The sequence below is a fragment of the Sylvia atricapilla genome, chromosome 2 (assembly GCF_009819655.1).
Source record: "Sylvia atricapilla isolate bSylAtr1 chromosome 2, bSylAtr1.pri, whole genome shotgun sequence".
Classification (NCBI taxonomy): domain Eukaryota; kingdom Metazoa; phylum Chordata; class Aves; order Passeriformes; family Sylviidae; genus Sylvia; species Sylvia atricapilla.
In genome coordinates this window covers 1,076,695-1,093,918 of record NC_089141.1, presented here as the reverse complement: position 1 = coordinate 1,093,918, position 17,224 = coordinate 1,076,695, and the positions used below count along the sequence as shown (strand labels likewise).

Sequence of the window (17,224 nt, the reverse complement as noted above, 5' to 3'; positions counted from 1 at the left end):
GTGGCTGCTCCACTGCTTGCCTTCCCCTGGCTCCTAAGAGTTACTGTGGGACTGGGGTGTCCCCCGGGGGCTCTTGTGGCTGCATCTGGATGTTTCTCCATCCCCTCCCATCCCCATCCCTCCCACATTCTGAGCATCCTGCAATGTGATGTTCTTAGCCCAGGGGTTGCTCAGCGGGTTTGGGATCTGTTCCCCAGCCTGTCCCACAGCCCGGGGGTGTCACAGCCCCCAGGAGCACCTGAGAGAGCACGAAGGGGGCTGGCACCCAAGAGCAGGGCCCTGCCAGCACAGGGTGGTTACGGGGGCTGCCCCATGGAGCAGCAGATGGGACTGAGCAATGCCACGCTGAGGAACAGCCCCAAGCCCCCCAGGTGCACAGAGGGATGTGACAGGCCCATCTTCTGGGATGCCTGGACCCCAGGGCTTCTCCATCCACCCTCTCTCTCCTCCAGGGCAGGCACAGCCATTGTGCCAGGTATTCCCTGGGCAGAACTGAGACTGACTGTGGCTGTGCTCTTCACTGGACAGGGAGGGGGACAGGAGTGGATCCTGCCCTTCACAAGCACCAGGGCTGCCTCCTCTCCCTCCGTCCCTCCTCATCCCACAGGTGCCCTCTACACCCCTGGCCAGCACCATCCCCAGGATGCAGGTGACACTGGGCAGCCTTGATATAATTTAATAAACTCTGGTGTCCCAGAGCCTGCTATGGGCAGGGCTGATTCCAGCCCAGGCAGCGCTCCTGACTCGGCTTGGGGCACCAGGAGGCCCACTCGCAGTGGAGCCAGCACATGGGGGGCCGTGCAGTCCCCAAAGCAGGTGTCACATGTGCTGTGTGCAGTGGTGTGGGGCTGTCAGAGCAAGGAGCTGCACTGCAGGGCGCTCACCCAGCACCCAGCACTGGAGCTGCTCTCCTGTCTCAGCCCAGGTCCCCGCTCTTCCCAGTGACCGGGGCTGGGGACGGCCACCGCACCTCCCTGCTGTCGACACCGAGGGGACTGAGCACCACGCAGGTGAAGTTGGTGTGCAGGTACCGGTTGTCAAAGGAGCTGAAGTGCAGATCACGGTGCAGGGTCCTGCCCCCCGAGTCCTGCAGCCCCTCTCTGTGGACCCAGCGGGGACCCCTCAGTGCCCACTCCAGACAGACCCAGAGGTCCTGCCCCGGCTGGGGCGGCCCCTGAGGCTGTCACTGCCTCCCAGGCCCCTGTCCCCGTACTCACTGCACTGTCCCCTCACGCACAGCCCCGTCTGGGTGCAGGCTCTCCACGAAGAAGCCGTTCTCCAGCCAGTAGAGCAGCGTGAACTCCGGAAGCGCGCTCAATGCCTCGCACGACACAGTCACACTCTCACCTGCAGCAGGAGGGGCCGTGAAGGTCAGGGGGCTGCAAGGGTCCGCAGTGCCCCCAGGCACAGGAGCTGCCCCCACGGCAGCCTCCTCACCCTTAGTCCCCGCCGTGGCCCCGAGCGTGTCTCACCTGGGCGGGGGAGTTCTGCTGGAGTCCGCACGATGGTGATGCTGGGCGGCTGCAAGGCCATGGCACCTGGCGGAGCAGAGCGGGGTGAGCTGGGAGGTAACAGTGACCTCCAGAGCCCACATTTTTATAGTGGGTGAGGAGGCAGGGTCTCCTCAGACCCCTGAACAGGCCTCTTGAGGGGCATAGAGCCCAGCGCTGACCTTAGGCTCCCCGGTGCCCCAGTAACCCCACTTACCTGTGCAGCAAGCGGCCAGGCTCCCGCAGAGCAGGAGGATCCAGGCAGGGCATCCCAGGGGCTCTGCAGGCAAAGATGGAGCTCGGTGCTAGGCACACAGGGATGCTCCCCATGAGCTCGGGGTGGCTCCCCCAGCATTCCCTCAGCCTGGGATGGTCTTGTCCTCTCAGCGTCCTCCCAGCTGGCCACGGAACCCGCAGCATGCTCCCCAAGCTGACGGTCCCATACCCTCCTATCCTCCCAGCAGCCCCCAGTCTGGGATAGTCCCGTAGATAGTCCCGTAGATAGTCCCGCCAGCATCCTCCTCCCGGGGTCCCTCAAGTCGCGGCTAGAGCCCCTCGAGGCTGTCCGCCTACCGCTCCGGTCCCTGCGGGGAGCCCGTGGCTCAGACACGGGGCGGCGGCGCTTTATGCCCGCGGCCCGGGGAGGAGCGAGAGAGAGGCAGCGCCGTGACTCACCGGGAGCCGCCCTCGGTGACCTGGCGCCACGCCACCGCACGGGGACCCTCATCTGCACCTCGATGTGCGGCGAGGGGTCCTGTGCAGCCATGTCCCCGAGCGTGCCCAGTGTCCCCAGCACTCCGTGTCCCCTGTGCTCTGTGTCGCCTGCACCTGGGGATACCTACCCCTCAGCCACTCCCATGACCGGCATCCCACGGCCCCCCGGCCCCACATCTCCCCTCGGCCCTGGGGGAGCAGCCATGGGTTCTCCAGGGATGGTGGAGCCCCCAGCGTCCAGCACACGGAGTTCTGGCTGAGTGTCACAGGATTCTGAACAGGCTGGTTTGCTTTGGGATCAGGGACAGGACAGGCTCTGCACAGGAGGAAGGGGGGTGAAGCCCCCAGGAGACTGAGTACACTGGCTGGGGGAGCCTGGGTGCTGGCCCCTGGGTGTCCCAGCTGGTGCAGGACAACAGCTTAGTGGACAGAAACCTGCAGGGCTTTAGTTCTTGGCTGCAGGAAGCCATCTCCAGTGTCCCACAGCAGTCCTGCTCCCCCAAGAGCCAGCCCCTTGACAGCAGATGCTGTTTTGACAACCCACGGTTACAAAACCAGGGACCAGCCCCCAACACTCCACTCTCCCGCAGTGCCAAGGCTGGGAGCTACACAGGCACGGCAACAGGAACAGTGACCTGAGTGACAGGCCCTGGAAAGGCTTGGGAAAAAGTCCCTGAAGTTCCAGTGAGTTTTGTTATTTGTTCCCAGCACGGCAGGAAGGTGGTGGGAAGAGGAGCTATCTTGGAGACCCGGCAAATGCAATAGGTTCCTGGCCTCCTGCTGGGATAAAGCCAGCGGCTGCATCCTCCCTGCAGCAACCAAGGGGCACACGAGCCACAGGCAGCTCCCCTGGCAGCACCCAGCTCCTCTGCCACCTTCCTGCTCCCACCAACACCAACCAGCTTAGCCCTGCATGGTACAGGGTGAAAGACACGGGCAGGGGATGCAAAACACTGCTTGGTCATCATCCATGCAATACCTTTCCCCTGGGGAAGATGGAAGGAGGAACCACGGCCCTACCCTGCAGCAGGGAAGACGATCAAGAAAAACCCAGGGCCGCGACTCCGTTTCCAGGGCTCTTATTTCGGTGTTTGGCACAACACTGCAATGTGGTTTCACCCAAAACAAAGCTCAGAGGATGCAGCATGGTGCTGGGGTTCCCCAGGGGGGAACACAGCTGACACAGAACCTGCAGCCATGCCGTCACTGTGGCCACTTCCCAAATCCCCTGAGCCCGGAGCTGCCTTCCACCAGACCCCAGTGCCCTCAGGGAATATGACTCAAGTCTCCACTTGCCAAAATACCACCAATGACTCTGGGATTGGGGACTTTGCCCCCACCCAGTACCAAAAATTGAGCCCAAGGCTACTTGCACCACCACGGCTCCTAGCAGCATGGCCAGGAGGATGTCATGGAGTAATGCTGGGACAGGGAAACACCAGCACCAGCCCAACCTTCACTCCATCCCTTTTATTCCAGTGCCAAGAGCAATACCCAATGAGGGTGGACCCGTGCTCTGGGGCAGGGGCACCCTCTCTTGGCTGCTCTTGACACACTGTTACCATCACCCAAAAGGGCACAGAGAGGAACAGCACTGGCCTCACTCCACGGTTTGGCTGACACCCCCCTGAGCAGTCAGGGGACACCGCTGGACTCCAGGGAGAAACACAGAAAATTTGGGAGCATATAAAAGGGTTCCCCGAGGCAGAGCCCACCATCATCATGCCAGAGAGCAGCTCGGTTCCTGCTGGCATACTCATGGTGCTCAGAGCAGAGCTGGTATCTGGGGTCAGCCAGGCCACCTTCCATCCCCTTTCAGAGCGCTGGGCTCCAGCCTCTCTGCCACAGCCCCAAATCCCATCCTCGCTGCCAGCAAGGCTGCTCCAGGGTGCTGGCGTTGGAGCTGGCAAAGCCTTGACCCTTCTCCCTGTGACCTCCCCTGACAGAGTGGCAGAAGGGAGCTGGAGAACAGCCCCCAGCCCAAAGCTCAGCCCAGCAGGGCGCTGCAAAGGACTGGCGAGGGGCAGGCAAAGGGGACGAGTGTCTCTTTTTGGCTGTAATAGAAAGTTTTAAATATGCTCATTAAAATAATTGCTTTTTAAAAAAGTCCTCCCCTAGCCCTGGGCAGGAGGGGCCCCGATGTCGCTGTCCTTGGGGGTGGCCAAGGTCCTGAGAGGTGACAGAGCAAAGCCAGCATCCCTGGTGGCAATGTCCTCTTGTGGTTCCGCGGCTCCCCAGCGCCTGCCCTTACTCCAGCCCCAGGATGTAGTTGATTCCCTGGACCAGCCCGATGATCACTGGCTGCCAGGCCACCAAGTAGCGCAGCCAGTCCAGCAGCTGCCCGTACATGACGTGTGGCCTCTCCCAGCTGGGTAGGAAGGAGTTAAAGAGCCGTGGGGAAATGGAGGGGAAAAGCACGGCCCACCCACAAGCCACCCAAAGCAGGGACAGAGAACACAAGTGCCCAGGGAGGGATGGACAAGCGCTCAGGGAAGGACAGACACGGGTCCTCATGGAGGGACAGCTGTGGCCACGCTTGCCTTCCATTTTACAGGGTCTCGGCCGCAGCCACATGCTGCAGTGACCTACTCAGGGTGCCCACTGCTTCCCTTCCCAAAGGGCTGGCTCCCAGGAGGAGAAAGGATACGGGTTACTGAACATCCTCTTGAGATCCACCTTCTCTTTGCAGTATGGACACGTCTGCTTCTTCCCGACAATGCACCAGCCCCGGATGCAGAACTCATGAAACCTGTGGAGTGGCACGTTAAGGGGAACTGGAGGAAGAGGGGGATACACGGCTCAGTGTGGAGGAAACCACCAAAGCCCAAGGAAGTCCCCCCAGAGCCATGGAAACATCCTGCCATTTGAGGATGGTGCATCGCACAAACCACAACCCTTTCCTAGGAGCAGCAGCTTCCAGGAAAAGAGGAAGGAGCTCATGGAGCAGCAGGACAGAACCAGTGTGGTGGCATGAAGGTGCTGACAGTGCATGGGCACCAGGGAGATTCAAACTCTTCAGTGATGGTGCCCAAGCACTGAGAAGGTTTGGACAGCCTGGGAGACCTCTGTGAACTGCATGCATTCTGGAAGCCTTCTTCAAAGGCTTCCTGGAGATTAACATTTAAAGAATTTCTCTGTAAGGGTCTGACTTACAGGTGCCTGCTGTGCTCTGTCACAACCATTTGCACAACCTGGAGAAGTTACAGGAAAACATGAGGTAGCTGCAGCTGACTCTGCCACATAAAGGGGTGTCACTGCATGAATAAACTTGCCCCAGAATTATTTCTGCTTCTCAAACCACAGAAAAATGCCAGGGAGCAGAAACAGGAGTCACTTCCTTGTCAGCAATGCAGGAGTGCCCAGCCAGCCCTGAGGACCACAGCCAGCTCCTCTGGTAGCCACACCACCCCAGGCTGCTGCAGTTCTGGGGTCTTGCACAGTGTCAGCAATTAATCTCACCAACACTTTACAGGAGTTAAATTTAGGCTCTGAGTTTTGTCAGCACGACCTTTGCTCAGGCCCAGCTTGGAAACCACCTTGCAGGCAGTAATGCACACAGTGCCAGAGGACACCCTATCTCCACACTGAATCATCATGAGTAAAAAACCCTGACTCACTGCCCCAGCTGGGGCTGAGCACCAACCAGGACTTCCAGTTTTAAAACCCATTTCCCATCAATCAGCTGACATGAAGGGCTGAGGTGACTCCAGCGTGGTGGAAATCCTGGAGGATTCTGGAGGAGGAAGCTGCTGGGCTGTAGCCATTGCAGGTAGCAATCAGCAGTGCAAGACAGGGGGCTGTTTTCACAGGGGGGCCTGTGAAATTCTCCCTTATGGACACTCAGGACCCACTGCACTGCATCTCTGATGAGGGGCCAGGGTGGCATGGAGCAGAGATGCCTCATGTCCTGATCTCACACCATCACTCCCCCTAGAACACTTGCTAAGGACACTGCTGGCAGATGGGTCACAGCAGATTGGTCAAGAGCAGGTAAAAACTGAGCTGCAGCTCCATGGCTCAGTTGAGGTAGCTGGGGAGGAGAAGGAAGAGGAAACAATCCCTTGTGACTGGTGATGAAGTAATTTCAGAGACACCTCTTCCCATGCCAGGTCAGGGATGACACAGGCATAGATCACATGCAAATCCAGCTGGACAAATCCCCGAGCTGGAGAACAGGCATTTCTCCACCCACTGCAGGAGAAGCCACGGGGCAGGAGCTCCCTGCTGCCCACCCCAGCACGGCAGAGAAGGATACACGTGGTTGCAGGAGAGGCGGTAGGTGTTCTCAATGATGCCTTCCTCGTTGACATCCACGAAGATCTGCTGGCCACACACGGCACACACGCTGTCCGAGAGGTGCTTGGTGGGCATCCCTGAGGCGCTGTAGAACTGAGCGAGGGCAGAGCACAGGGAGAGCCGTGACAGTGGCAGGGCACGTGTCCCGCACCCGCGGTGGCACAGCTAAGCTCTAAGGAGGGCTTTTGGGGCTTAAAAACCTTGTTACAGGTCCGGCTGTGGGAAACAACTACAACAGGACAGCTGCTCAGTGACGCAGTGGCCCATCACACCCCAGCCCCATGCACCCCCTCCCCATGTTGAGGGGCCATCCCTCTTTGCTCCCCAACAGAGCAAAGGTGGTGGGAACAGGAGTTATCCTGTTCCAGGTGAGTTTTCAGCTGCCTGCCAGAGACTGGGGAGAGAGCAGGACAAGCTAGAGGTGACAGCTTTGACCCAGAACTACAACCTTGGGCTGCTAGTCAGATGCAGCCCCCACCTGCAGCCCTGCAGGTCCCTGACACTCGTTCAGCAAAGCACAGAGCAGCTGCCCCTCTCCAGTTCCAAGCCTGATGGCTCAGCACAGGCCTGACACAACACAGAGAGTGCAGGCACAAAACCAGGTCCCACGCTCTGCAGCTGTGAGGGACCCCTCAGGATCATGGAGTGAAACTCCCTGCTCCACTGCATTACCCAAAACTAAACCCTATGATTAAGAGACTCTTTGAACTCTGGTATACTTGATGACATGATCATGTGCCTGGGGAGCTTGTTCCCTCTGGGTAAATAACCTTTACCCCATGTCCAACCTGCACTTCCCCTAACTCAGCTTCACTCCATTTCCTCATGACTTATTGCTGGACAACCACCTCCCCTGGCCACACACTGATGTGCCTGATGCACCCCAGGACACAGCTGGCCCTTTTTAGCTGCCAGGACACACTGCAGACTCATATTCAACCCAAACTCCCTCATCTCTTTCCACAGAACTCTCTCTGGATTCTTGTTCCCAAATTTGTACCTATAACCAGGATTATGTCATCCCAGTTGGGGAATCCGGCACTTGCCCTTGTTAAATTTCACACAGATGATGCTTGCCCAGCTCTCTCTTCAAGGAGGTCCCAGCTCCTCCTGGTTTAGTATGATGAGCAAAACATTCCTCTGGCAGAGCCCTGGCACAGCTTTGCTCTGAGCATCCCACAGAGCCCTGAATGTAAGAGAAACCTGAGCTGTGCCAAGGTGTCCTGGTGGGCCAGGCCAGGGGCTGGAGCAGCACCCCAAGGAGCAGTAGAAGAAAGCTCAGAAAGAAGGAAACACAAAGTCCAAGACCCTAAACAGCTGCTGAAAAGAAGAAACATGACCTACTCCACTGCTGTCATGTATTTTTGGTGGGGTGGGTTATTTTGTTACCAGATACAGATTTTAGGCCACTGCATCCTCTGTCCACAGGGACAGCTAAAGCTGCAGCAGGTACAAGGCAGGAAGCCCATAGCATGGATCCTTCCCCTGATGGCTGCAGGTCACAAGTTAATGCAAGCACAGTAGTGTTAGCAATGGGAGTGGTCATTGGCACTGGAGATTTTAAAGGCCCAGAAAATGAAATATTTGTCAGCTTAGCAGGGCTATTCCATTTCTCTGTAGAACAAGAGAGTGGCTTGGGTTGGAAGGAACCTTGAAGGTCACCCAGTTCCAACCTCCTTTTGTGGGCAGGGAAACCTTCCACTAATCCAGGTTGTTACAAACTCCATCCAATCTGGCCTGGATCACTTCCAGGGGATGGGGTAGCCACAACTTCCCTGGGGAATCTGTGCCAGTGTCTCACTACCCTCACAGGGAAGAACTTCTTGTCCTGGAGATGGGACCCTGCAGAGGCTGTGCTCTTCGGGAAGGATGTCAGAGCAGCTCTTGTTACATTAAGGGGGGGAATTCCCATTTGAGGGAAGCCAAAGCTGCTGCTGAGACCAACATGCTTCAGGCCCCCTGGTCTGGGGCACAGCTGTGGCCCAGGGGACAGTCCCTCGTGCACTCACCCCGATGGTTGAGGCCATGTAATCTGCACACATCTCAGCAAAGTCCCGCTCCAGCACCCCGTAGTACAGACCATAGAAGAGCAGGGAGATGCCAAAGTCCATTGCATCTTCAGGTTTGATTCTACAACAGAAAAACCATCAACGGGTTTGTTGTTTTTTTTTTTGAGGGCAAGGCCACTCTAACCATATTGCACAGAATGTGTTATTTCAGAGAGGTAGTGGACCTCTGTAACAATGAAGCTGTTTTGGGCTAGAGTCCTCTGCCACTACCCATGGACTGGCTGCTTCTTGCAGTATAGCAAAAACAAAACAAAACAAAACAAAACAAAACAAAACAAAACAAAACAAAACAAAAGCCACTGCTACCCCCAGGCTGGACACCACAGAACTGGGAGAGCTGCCAACAAGTGAGCTGGAAAGAGGGCTCTCCAGCAACCTGGACCAGTTCAAGTAACAGGACCTCACCTGTAATCCTGCCAGGAGTGAAAAGACACCCCAACAGTCTCTTTGGCCCCATTAATCAGACTGCCAAGTAAACTGTTTTTCCAGAGTAATAGCCAAAGGTGTGTCCCACCCCATAGCCCCAGGAGTGGGAGCTGAAAGATTCACTCACCTGAATAATAAGTTAAGACCAAAAAGCGTAAACATGACAGCCATGTACCCCACGATCCCAGTAGCATAGCTGATCTTGTATATTAGTAGAAACCATTTATAAACTAGCCTGTAGAGAAATAAAACAAGTAATTTAATTACTTCATTTTTTTCCTGCAGTGTGCCAATCACCTGGTAAGTTTTATTTTTCACACCTGTTGTGTTTTTGCAGACACTTCACCCACCCTACATATAGGCAAGAGCTTTACATCCCTATTTCAACCTATCACAGGCTGCTCAGTCTTGACCTCCAAATTAGAAACTTCATGATCTCCAAAGGCAATGAGGAAGCATGCTGGGAATGCCTTGGCTGAGGACACCAGCCCAGGTGGAATCAACCTTTCCACCCCTCACCCAGGTACCAGGTATACTGGGCTGGCTGCCAGCAGTGCTTCACACCCTTTCACACGTGCAGGGCTCTCATACTCCCAGGGTGCAAAGCTTAACACACATCTATCTGCAACAGGGAAACTGCAAAGAGATCCTTTTAATGGTTACCCTGGGGCTGAGGAGTTTCCCCAGGAACAGCAGACAAACCTGGGTGTTGTCTGTACCAGAGGCTTTCGAGTTGCCCGGAAGGTGACAAAAGCTGTGACTGCTGAGAAGAGCACCCAGATCACCAGGAACCTCCACCAGTTCAGCTTGATAGTGAAATACAGAGGCACTACCCACATCTGGAAGAGGGTCACCATCTGCAGGAACAGAGAAAAGGCATTTGGAGATGGTTCTCTGCCCCATAGATATCGGAACACATCCTGTCAGCTGTGGCAGCCATTCTCCTGCCCTGAATTGCATCAGGAACCGGGGAGGTTAAACCTGCGGCACCTAGAGAAGAGCTCAAAGCTCAGTGCATGAATCAGGGAACAACTGAGGGAGCTGGGGGGCTCAGACTGGACAAAAGGAGGCTCAGGGGGCATCTTCCTGCTCTCTGCCTCTACCTGAAAAGAGATTACAGCCAAGTGAGGCTCGGTCTGGGCTACAAGTGACAGGACATTAGGAAAAGGCCTCAAGTTTTGCTAGAGAAGGTTAAGGTTGCATATTGGGAAAACTTCTGCCCAGAAAGGGTGGCGAAATCCTGGCACCGGGGCAGTGATGGAGTCACCATCCCTGAAGGGATTTAAAAGCTGTGTGGATGTGGCCCTTGGGGACATGGTTTAGTGCAAGGCTTGGCAGTGCAGAAAGAACAGTAGGACTCAATGATCTCAGAGAGCTTTTGCAACTCAAACGATGATGTTGTGAGGGAGTCAGAGGCAGCAGCCACGTGATTTTTGGTAGCAAAGGGTACAGCTGACAGGAGAACACAGAGGAATCATCTCCAGAGGGTTGCAGGGGAAATGATCCACACAAGGAATTGCTGTAAGGCAGTAAACCTTTGCCTTCCCAGGGTCACAATGCTGCAGGCACAGACACGTCAGACAGGTATTACATGAGGTAGGAAGGTTTTGGCTCGCCTCTGCATGACAGCCTATTCCCAAAAGGATCTAGAGCTGGGCAGCTGAGCTCCCACAGTGCTGCTGCAGGGAAACTGGCAAACAGGTTTGGTTTAAAGTTCACAGAGGACTCCAGGTACTACCTGGAAACATTACATCACCATTATTATGATGATGATGACAAGGAAGTCAGAGCAAAGTTGCTTCAGGTAACTAGCAGACCCAGACAAGCTGCTGGCATCAGCAAGTGGCAGGTCTGCTCAGCAGAGTGCTGCAGGAACCATCAAACCCAAGCTGCCAGCAGCAAGAAGCCCCCACTGCTTCCAAGGCAGCACCCACAAAATGCAGCTTCCCCCAGGATCTGCTTGTCCAGCCTGATGTTAAAGCACCATGCCACACCGAGTTATTTACACCAGTTCCAAGAGAAACCTGAGGCCTTCAGGTTCACCCATCCTCACCCCCAGCCAGAATCCCCCACATGCTGGGAGAAACAAGGGGAATGGCAACCCCAGAGGAGAGGAAAAGCTTCTCATCAGCAGCAGGAGGGCACTGCTCAGCACTCCCACCCCACGCTGCGGGCAGAGGGGCTGTGGGCTCACTCACGTTGTAGGAGCGAGGGTGCCGCTGCTTCCACTGCACCAGGAGGAGCTGTGCCACCACCAGCGTGGCGATGAGGATGAGCACCATCTCGGCGTGCATGGCCTCGTGCCCGCGGTGCTTGGCGTGCATCCGCACGTGCTCCACCCTGCAAGGACCACGGAGAGGTGGCTGAGGGGCACGCTGCCACAGACTGCGCACCTCAGGGGAGCCAGCCAGACCAGATGGAAAAAAACACGAAGAAGAATTGTGTTTGTGGACGGTCCAGAGGGGAAGGGACAAAAGGCTGCTCTGGGAGCAGCTCATTTCTAGGCTGTGAAAGCCAAGAACAACACTTTGCCCATCTGAGTGTGAATCCCACTGACGGACCTGGACTAATGAACACGGAGTGCACAGCTGACAGAACTCTCAGTCCCAGAATGGGCAAGGTCAGAAGGCACCACCAGAAAGATGGGGTCATCTCAACCTTCCTGATCAAGCAGTGTTTTCCTAGAGCACGTTGCAACTGTTTGACCCAGAGTGTGTGCTAATTCTCACTACCAAAGCCTCGGCCCGGTTTTGGAACCACTGACACTGCTGTCCCTCTTGTCCAACAAGGGAAAGGCTGGAGGGGTCAGGGTGGAGAGTGGGGCAAACAGCTGGTATCTGGCAAAAGCCCCAAACCCCAGCAAATTGCTTCTCTCCAGCCTGAGCATTCTGGATCAAGTCATTTCCAGACTGATGCTTCCCAAGACACCTGGGGTTTCTTTGCCCAGCTTGTGCTGTTTGACAAAAAAAACAAGGTGGAATTAAGAGCTGTGACAACCTTATGTCTTGGTCTCTAGGTGATAACACTGTTCAAGAAATTAGAGGAAACAAAAAATCCAAGACTCTGACAGGAGGGTGGGCCCAGACATGGGATGGGCTCTTCTTCCACTTAACAAGTGATGGGAAAAGAGAAAATGGCCTCAGGTTGTACCACGGGATGCTCAGGATGGATATTGGGAAAATTTCTACACAGAGGATGTCCAGCCCAGGCACAGGCTGCCCAGGGCAGTGGTGGGATCCCCATCCCTGGAGGGATTTAACAGACATGCAGATGTGGAATCTGGGGATGTGGTTTAGTGGTGACCTCAGCAGTGCTGGGAGAACCTGGACTCTATGATCTCAGAGGGCTTTTACAAGCTAAACTATTCTATATTTAGCAGCAGTTTAAAAGAAAAAAAAATATTATTGCCTTTTAAGATAATTCATATCCTCCCCATTGAAAAATGATGACCCTTTCCTGCCCCACTGTGATCACAGGTTGTGCTGCTGGTTGTTCTGGCCATTGCAGGTGCTCAGTTGAGCTGTATCCTCCAAATCAGCTCCCAAAACACTCACCTCCATCTCTCCTCTGGGGACAAGTGTGAAAGATCAACCTAGGGAGATAAAAAAACAAAAACAAAACACCCATGAAATCAGCTGCTGGGAAACTCCGGATTGAGATGCTTTAAATAAGAAACCTCAACATGTCCATGGTGCCAGCACAGCCCAGAGCTGTCCTTCACCTTCCTGGGAGGACTGGTGACTCCTCCTGCTCCTCCACAACTCACACTCCTGTATTTTATGGGAGCCAAAGCTCTGTCCACCATCCCATGTGAGCAGAACCAGAGAACTGCCTTCAATCCTCCATTCACAACCCAGCCAGGTGTCTAAAGGCACAGAGTGGTGATCCCAGTGAAGCCAGTGCTCCCACCAGTGTCCAAAATCCCACTAGGCTGAGGGACAGGGGATGGTATGTCACACATCAGCAACAAATCAGCACCAAAAAGATTTCAAAACCACAGTAAAAGAAAGATTTAGGTCTTGCTTTGCTGAGGCAATTGGGAAATCCTCCTAAACATCACAGGCAGGAGCTACAGAGAGCAAGGGGAGGTGCTGTTATTAGTGAAGATTGACAATGGATACTTGTATCCCATTTTCCCCAGTAAGAGTCACAAAAAGTGTGAATACTCTCACTTTCAGACAGGGGAGGAATAAGGGGAGCTTCAACACTGCATTTCTGCTTTTACCTGGAGCTTTATATAGCATCACAGAAGCACAGAATGGTTTGACTTAGCGAGACCTTAAAGTTCCTTTTACTCCAACCCACCTCCTGTGGGGACACCTCCACTACAGCAGGTGGCTCCAAGCACCATCCAACCTGCCCCTGAACACCTCCAGGGATGGGGAGTTCTCAGCTTCTCTGGGCAAAACTTGCCCTTGATATCTTCACCTAAGTGCTGAGGAGCCTCCAGCACCAGTCACGTCCCACATGGGCTCAGTTACCCACCCTGACCCATGGTACTGGGGAGGGAACCCCACAGCTCTTCCCATCACCTTTTCCTGGTGAGACACAAACTCAGATTAAACCAAGAGCAGCTCAGTTCCTGAGCCAGGAACACACATGTGGGGTTTACAAATCCTCACAGTGCTGGAGACACTCCAGGACTGCTGACGTGTTGGAGGTGAAGGTTGGAAAGAAGCCATAGCATGGAGTGTTATCACTCTTTCCTGCACACACCAGAGATGTGTACACAGGACGAGCTCCACCTCACCCCACTGGGTACAGGGCCTTGGATCCAGACTTGATGCTGGGGCTGTCCCCAGCCTGGTGCAGCAGTCACCTCACCACCAGCACACAGGCAGCAGCTCTGATCCCAGCCAGGCTCAGCTGGAAATGCACAGCTGCCTCCTTTCCTCTGTGCCACATAATTATACCCCAGGGTGAGGAGGTGGGGAAAACCACACAGCAGCAATCTGTCTGCCCCATGTGGAACATCTGCTGAGCTTCACCCCAGAGCAATACCTGCAAGAGATACAGCCCTTGAGAATCAAGTCCTGAAGAAACACCGCAGGACTTGGACACAAAATCTAAAACTGTGAAAATCCTTGTTGGAGCTTGCTGGCTTGCATCAGAAGCCGATGGAAGGTGACACCAAGACACCAACCTGACACCAAGAAGGGTGTTTGTATCGACCAAATTCCTCAAGCAGCTAAAGCAGCCACATCCAGATCCATCAGTTCAGCAGCTGAGATGTAATTTGGAGCAAGAACTGCTCCAAATACACAGAATAAAAGGAGATTTAAAAATGTTTACTAGTCACTGCGCACAGGAGAAGCTGAGAAACCCCTAGTGCTTGTTGGCAATACCTCTACAAGCCCTGAGAATCACCTAAGTGCTCTCACTGCCTCCCCTCATGAGACCCCACTCCTCCCAGGCTCTGCCCTCACCCTTGCTGAAGTGAGGATGAAGGCATTGGACAAGCACAGCAATAATTTTCATTCCTGTACAGTGGCTCAGCTCACTCCTCTGCACCACACCAGCAGCCACTCCATCCTGTGCTGGTCCCATCTTAGAGACTGGGTATTTACCAGCCTCCTGCCTTCAGCATCTGCACTGAATCTCCAAATTCTTCCAGCAAATGCATCCAAGCTGCCTCAGCCCCAAGCCCTGTGGAAATACTGTGGCACTGCTCAGAGCAGGCTGCTTCTGAGATGTGCTCCCAAACCAACCAGGGATCCATGGCCCTGGACACAATTTTCTCTCAATTACAAGGACTGAGCTTCACCAGATTCCCCAGAGCTCAAAGCTCCTGAAATAACTTTATTACAGGCGGGGGGAGGACATGAGAGAAGGAATGTTGGAAGGGATCTGATGACTGGCAGACAGGATTTGGCAGAGCAGCCACCCTGAGTCAGACCTTCTAATTATCCCCTCCTTGATCTGCACACTCTCTTAGCACAGATGTTTTGGGCTGGGGCTAAAAACACACAGCAATGGTGAAGGAAGCACCTGCCCTTGCTAGGAAGCATTCATTCCACTTCCAGCTTGGGGCTGAAGAACCTCTACTCCTCAATCTCCCTTTACCAAGAAGGGTTTGACAAAAACATTTAGGGTGACTGAAGCAGCTGAAGATCAGCTTGACTCAGTGTTGAGGACCAGCCTATTCCTGTTTCAGCATCCTCCAGCTGCCACACACACAACACAGTGTGCAACCAACTACAGCTCTTAGACAACCTTTTTGTTTTAAAAAAAAAAAAAAAGGAATTAAGAATAATTCTTCTGCTCTTTGTCTCCTCTGTAACTCACAGTCCTCTCAAAAACCTCAGCTGCCTCTGGGTGATGGCTGGGAAAAACTGGATAACTAGGACTAAAGTCCAGTCCTCTCCTTGGACATGGTATCATGGCTTTTGGAAGAACCTCGTGCCACTCCCTGGTTTTCTGCAGATGCCCCAAAACCTCCACAAACCTGTGATCCCCACCACCAGGGGATCATGGAATAACCCCCTCCTGAAAAACAAAGGCTGTTGGTAAGGATAACACCAAAGCTGGAGGCACACAATCCTCACAGCCCAGGGAGCTGGAAGGATCTCTGGGCAAACATACATGCCACTGTGAGCTGCCTGTAATCTACTTATGCTCTAAATCTCCAAAGGAGGCATGAAGAATGCCTTGAGGATGGAGAATAAGCAGCTGCTGATTTCAGTTCAAAGCTCCAGAGCGACTGACAGCCCTGATCTCACCTTTCCCAATGCCCTGAGTCTTTGTCTCCCAGCAGCTACCAGGAATAACCTGAAATAAAGGGAAGATAAAACTCCACAGTGCTGTAAGTCCAACCAAGGCAGGCTGGGACAAAGCCTATTCTTTAGTGAAAGTCTGGACAGATTTTGGAATCTCAATTCTGCACTTTTTTCAGCTCTTAAGGCACAGGAACAAGGAGCAGGGAGTGAAAATGTCCCGACTGATCAAACATTTGGGTAAATGGAAATTAAACCTTTGCCTCCCCACAGGCAGAGCCAGGGCCATGGGATGCCTGGTGTTATTCTGGTGGAATGTTAAACTGCTTCCAGGTCCCCATCAGCAACCTGCTCTGCCCAGAGAGCTGCCAAGGCCTCAGGACAACACAAGCAGATAGGTTTTGTACCAACAATTCGTGGAATCACAGGGATAAGCACAGTCCTATATGCACCTCCTCATTCACTGCCTCCTTGTAACACCCTCTCTGCCAGACCCTGATGCACAATGAAAAGTGTGAATTTCACCTCTGAGGATCAGAAATTTGGATCTTCCACATTTTTACATACAAAGTCATCAAAGAGTATCTTCAAATATAACCACCAGGAACCCCAGAGTAACTGATCTGTGGTTTAATCCTTCCATCACCCTGCTGCACCACTCTCCTGCAGCAACACAGGGCACAGGGAGGAGGTACAAGCTCCCACAGCTCAGCCACACGCTAGGGAATCCCCACAACTTGGTCCTGCCAGGAATCTTCAAAACAACCATCAGCATCCGAGAATTTTTGAGCCACACTTAAAACTTCCAAGCGTGAAGCACAGGGGACGGTGAAGAGCCACTGCAAAGCTCTGGGCAGAAGTGCCAAAAAGTGGCACTCACACTGTGACAGACGCACCCACCCCGCATCCAATTCCATCTTTCCAGACAGCTTTTTTTTTTTTTTTTCAGTTTTTCATCCCCAGAAACACTTAAAAAGCAGCTCGGGAACCCCAGCTGAGCCTCCACCCATAGGCCCGCACTGTCCCCTGCCCTATCCACCCTCCGAAGCTCCCAGTGCCACCCTGCCCTGGGACCCTCAGTGTCCTCCTACACCAAGGATGTCCCCCAGCCTAACACTCCCCACACCTACCTGCCCCAAAGGCCTACAAGCTCAGAGCGACCCAGAGCCGCCGCGGTCCCATTCCAGGGACTCTCCGAGCCGCTCAGCGCACATCCCTACCCCGCTCCCCCGCTCCCCGCGTCCCTCAGCCCCACGCCCGCCGCGGCTCCTGTTCACAGCGGTGCCCTGCAGCCCTCCCCGGCCCTGCTCTGCCCGGTTCCCCGGCCCAGCCCCGTGCCCCGCACCTCCTCCACCTCACGCTCAACGGGGCCGCCAACCTCCACCTCCAGCACAGCCGCCATCTTGCCCCGCCCCCCCAGCGGCCAGCCACTTCCGCCGCCCTTGGCCAATCAGCGGGCGAGCTGCCGCACCTTGGGCCAATGGCTGGGCGCAGCGCCGCCCCGGTGGCCAATCAG

General features: G+C 54.6%; 2 protein-coding genes across 4 annotated transcripts; both read right to left on the bottom strand.

Moving 5' to 3' along the window:
• Nucleotides 1-660: 660 nt before the first annotated feature.
• On the bottom strand, nt 661-2,425 carry IL18BP (interleukin 18 binding protein). The gene is made up of 4 exons (XM_066340589.1): nt 1,708-2,425; nt 1,473-1,538; nt 1,218-1,347; nt 661-1,100 (listed from the first exon to the last, which is right to left on the bottom strand). Exons 2-4 carry the CDS (start codon nt 1,531-1,533, stop codon nt 917-919), a joined length of 375 nt encoding a protein of 124 aa, XP_066196686.1. The 5' UTR covers nt 1,534-1,538; nt 1,708-2,425; the 3' UTR covers nt 661-916.
• An 842-nt stretch (nt 2,426-3,267) lies between these two features.
• Nucleotides 3,268-17,128, bottom strand: RNF121 (ring finger protein 121). 3 transcript variants are annotated; one of them, XM_066340586.1, is made up of 9 exons: nt 17,054-17,128; nt 12,550-12,587; nt 11,194-11,335; nt 9,698-9,852; nt 9,123-9,230; nt 8,510-8,630; nt 6,460-6,593; nt 4,852-4,953; nt 3,268-4,572 (listed from the first exon to the last, which is right to left on the bottom strand). In XM_066340586.1, the coding sequence occupies exons 1-9, from the start codon at nt 17,108-17,110 to the stop codon at nt 4,452-4,454; spliced, it is 978 nt and encodes a 325-aa protein (XP_066196683.1). In that variant the 5' UTR covers nt 17,111-17,128; the 3' UTR covers nt 3,268-4,451. The 3 variants fall into 3 exon arrangements, with proteins under 3 accessions (XP_066196683.1, XP_066196685.1, XP_066196684.1); XM_066340588.1 differs by having other exon boundaries at nt 3,268-4,586; nt 4,855-4,953; XM_066340587.1 differs by having other exon boundaries at nt 17,063-17,122.
• Nucleotides 17,129-17,224: the final 96 nt, after the last annotated feature.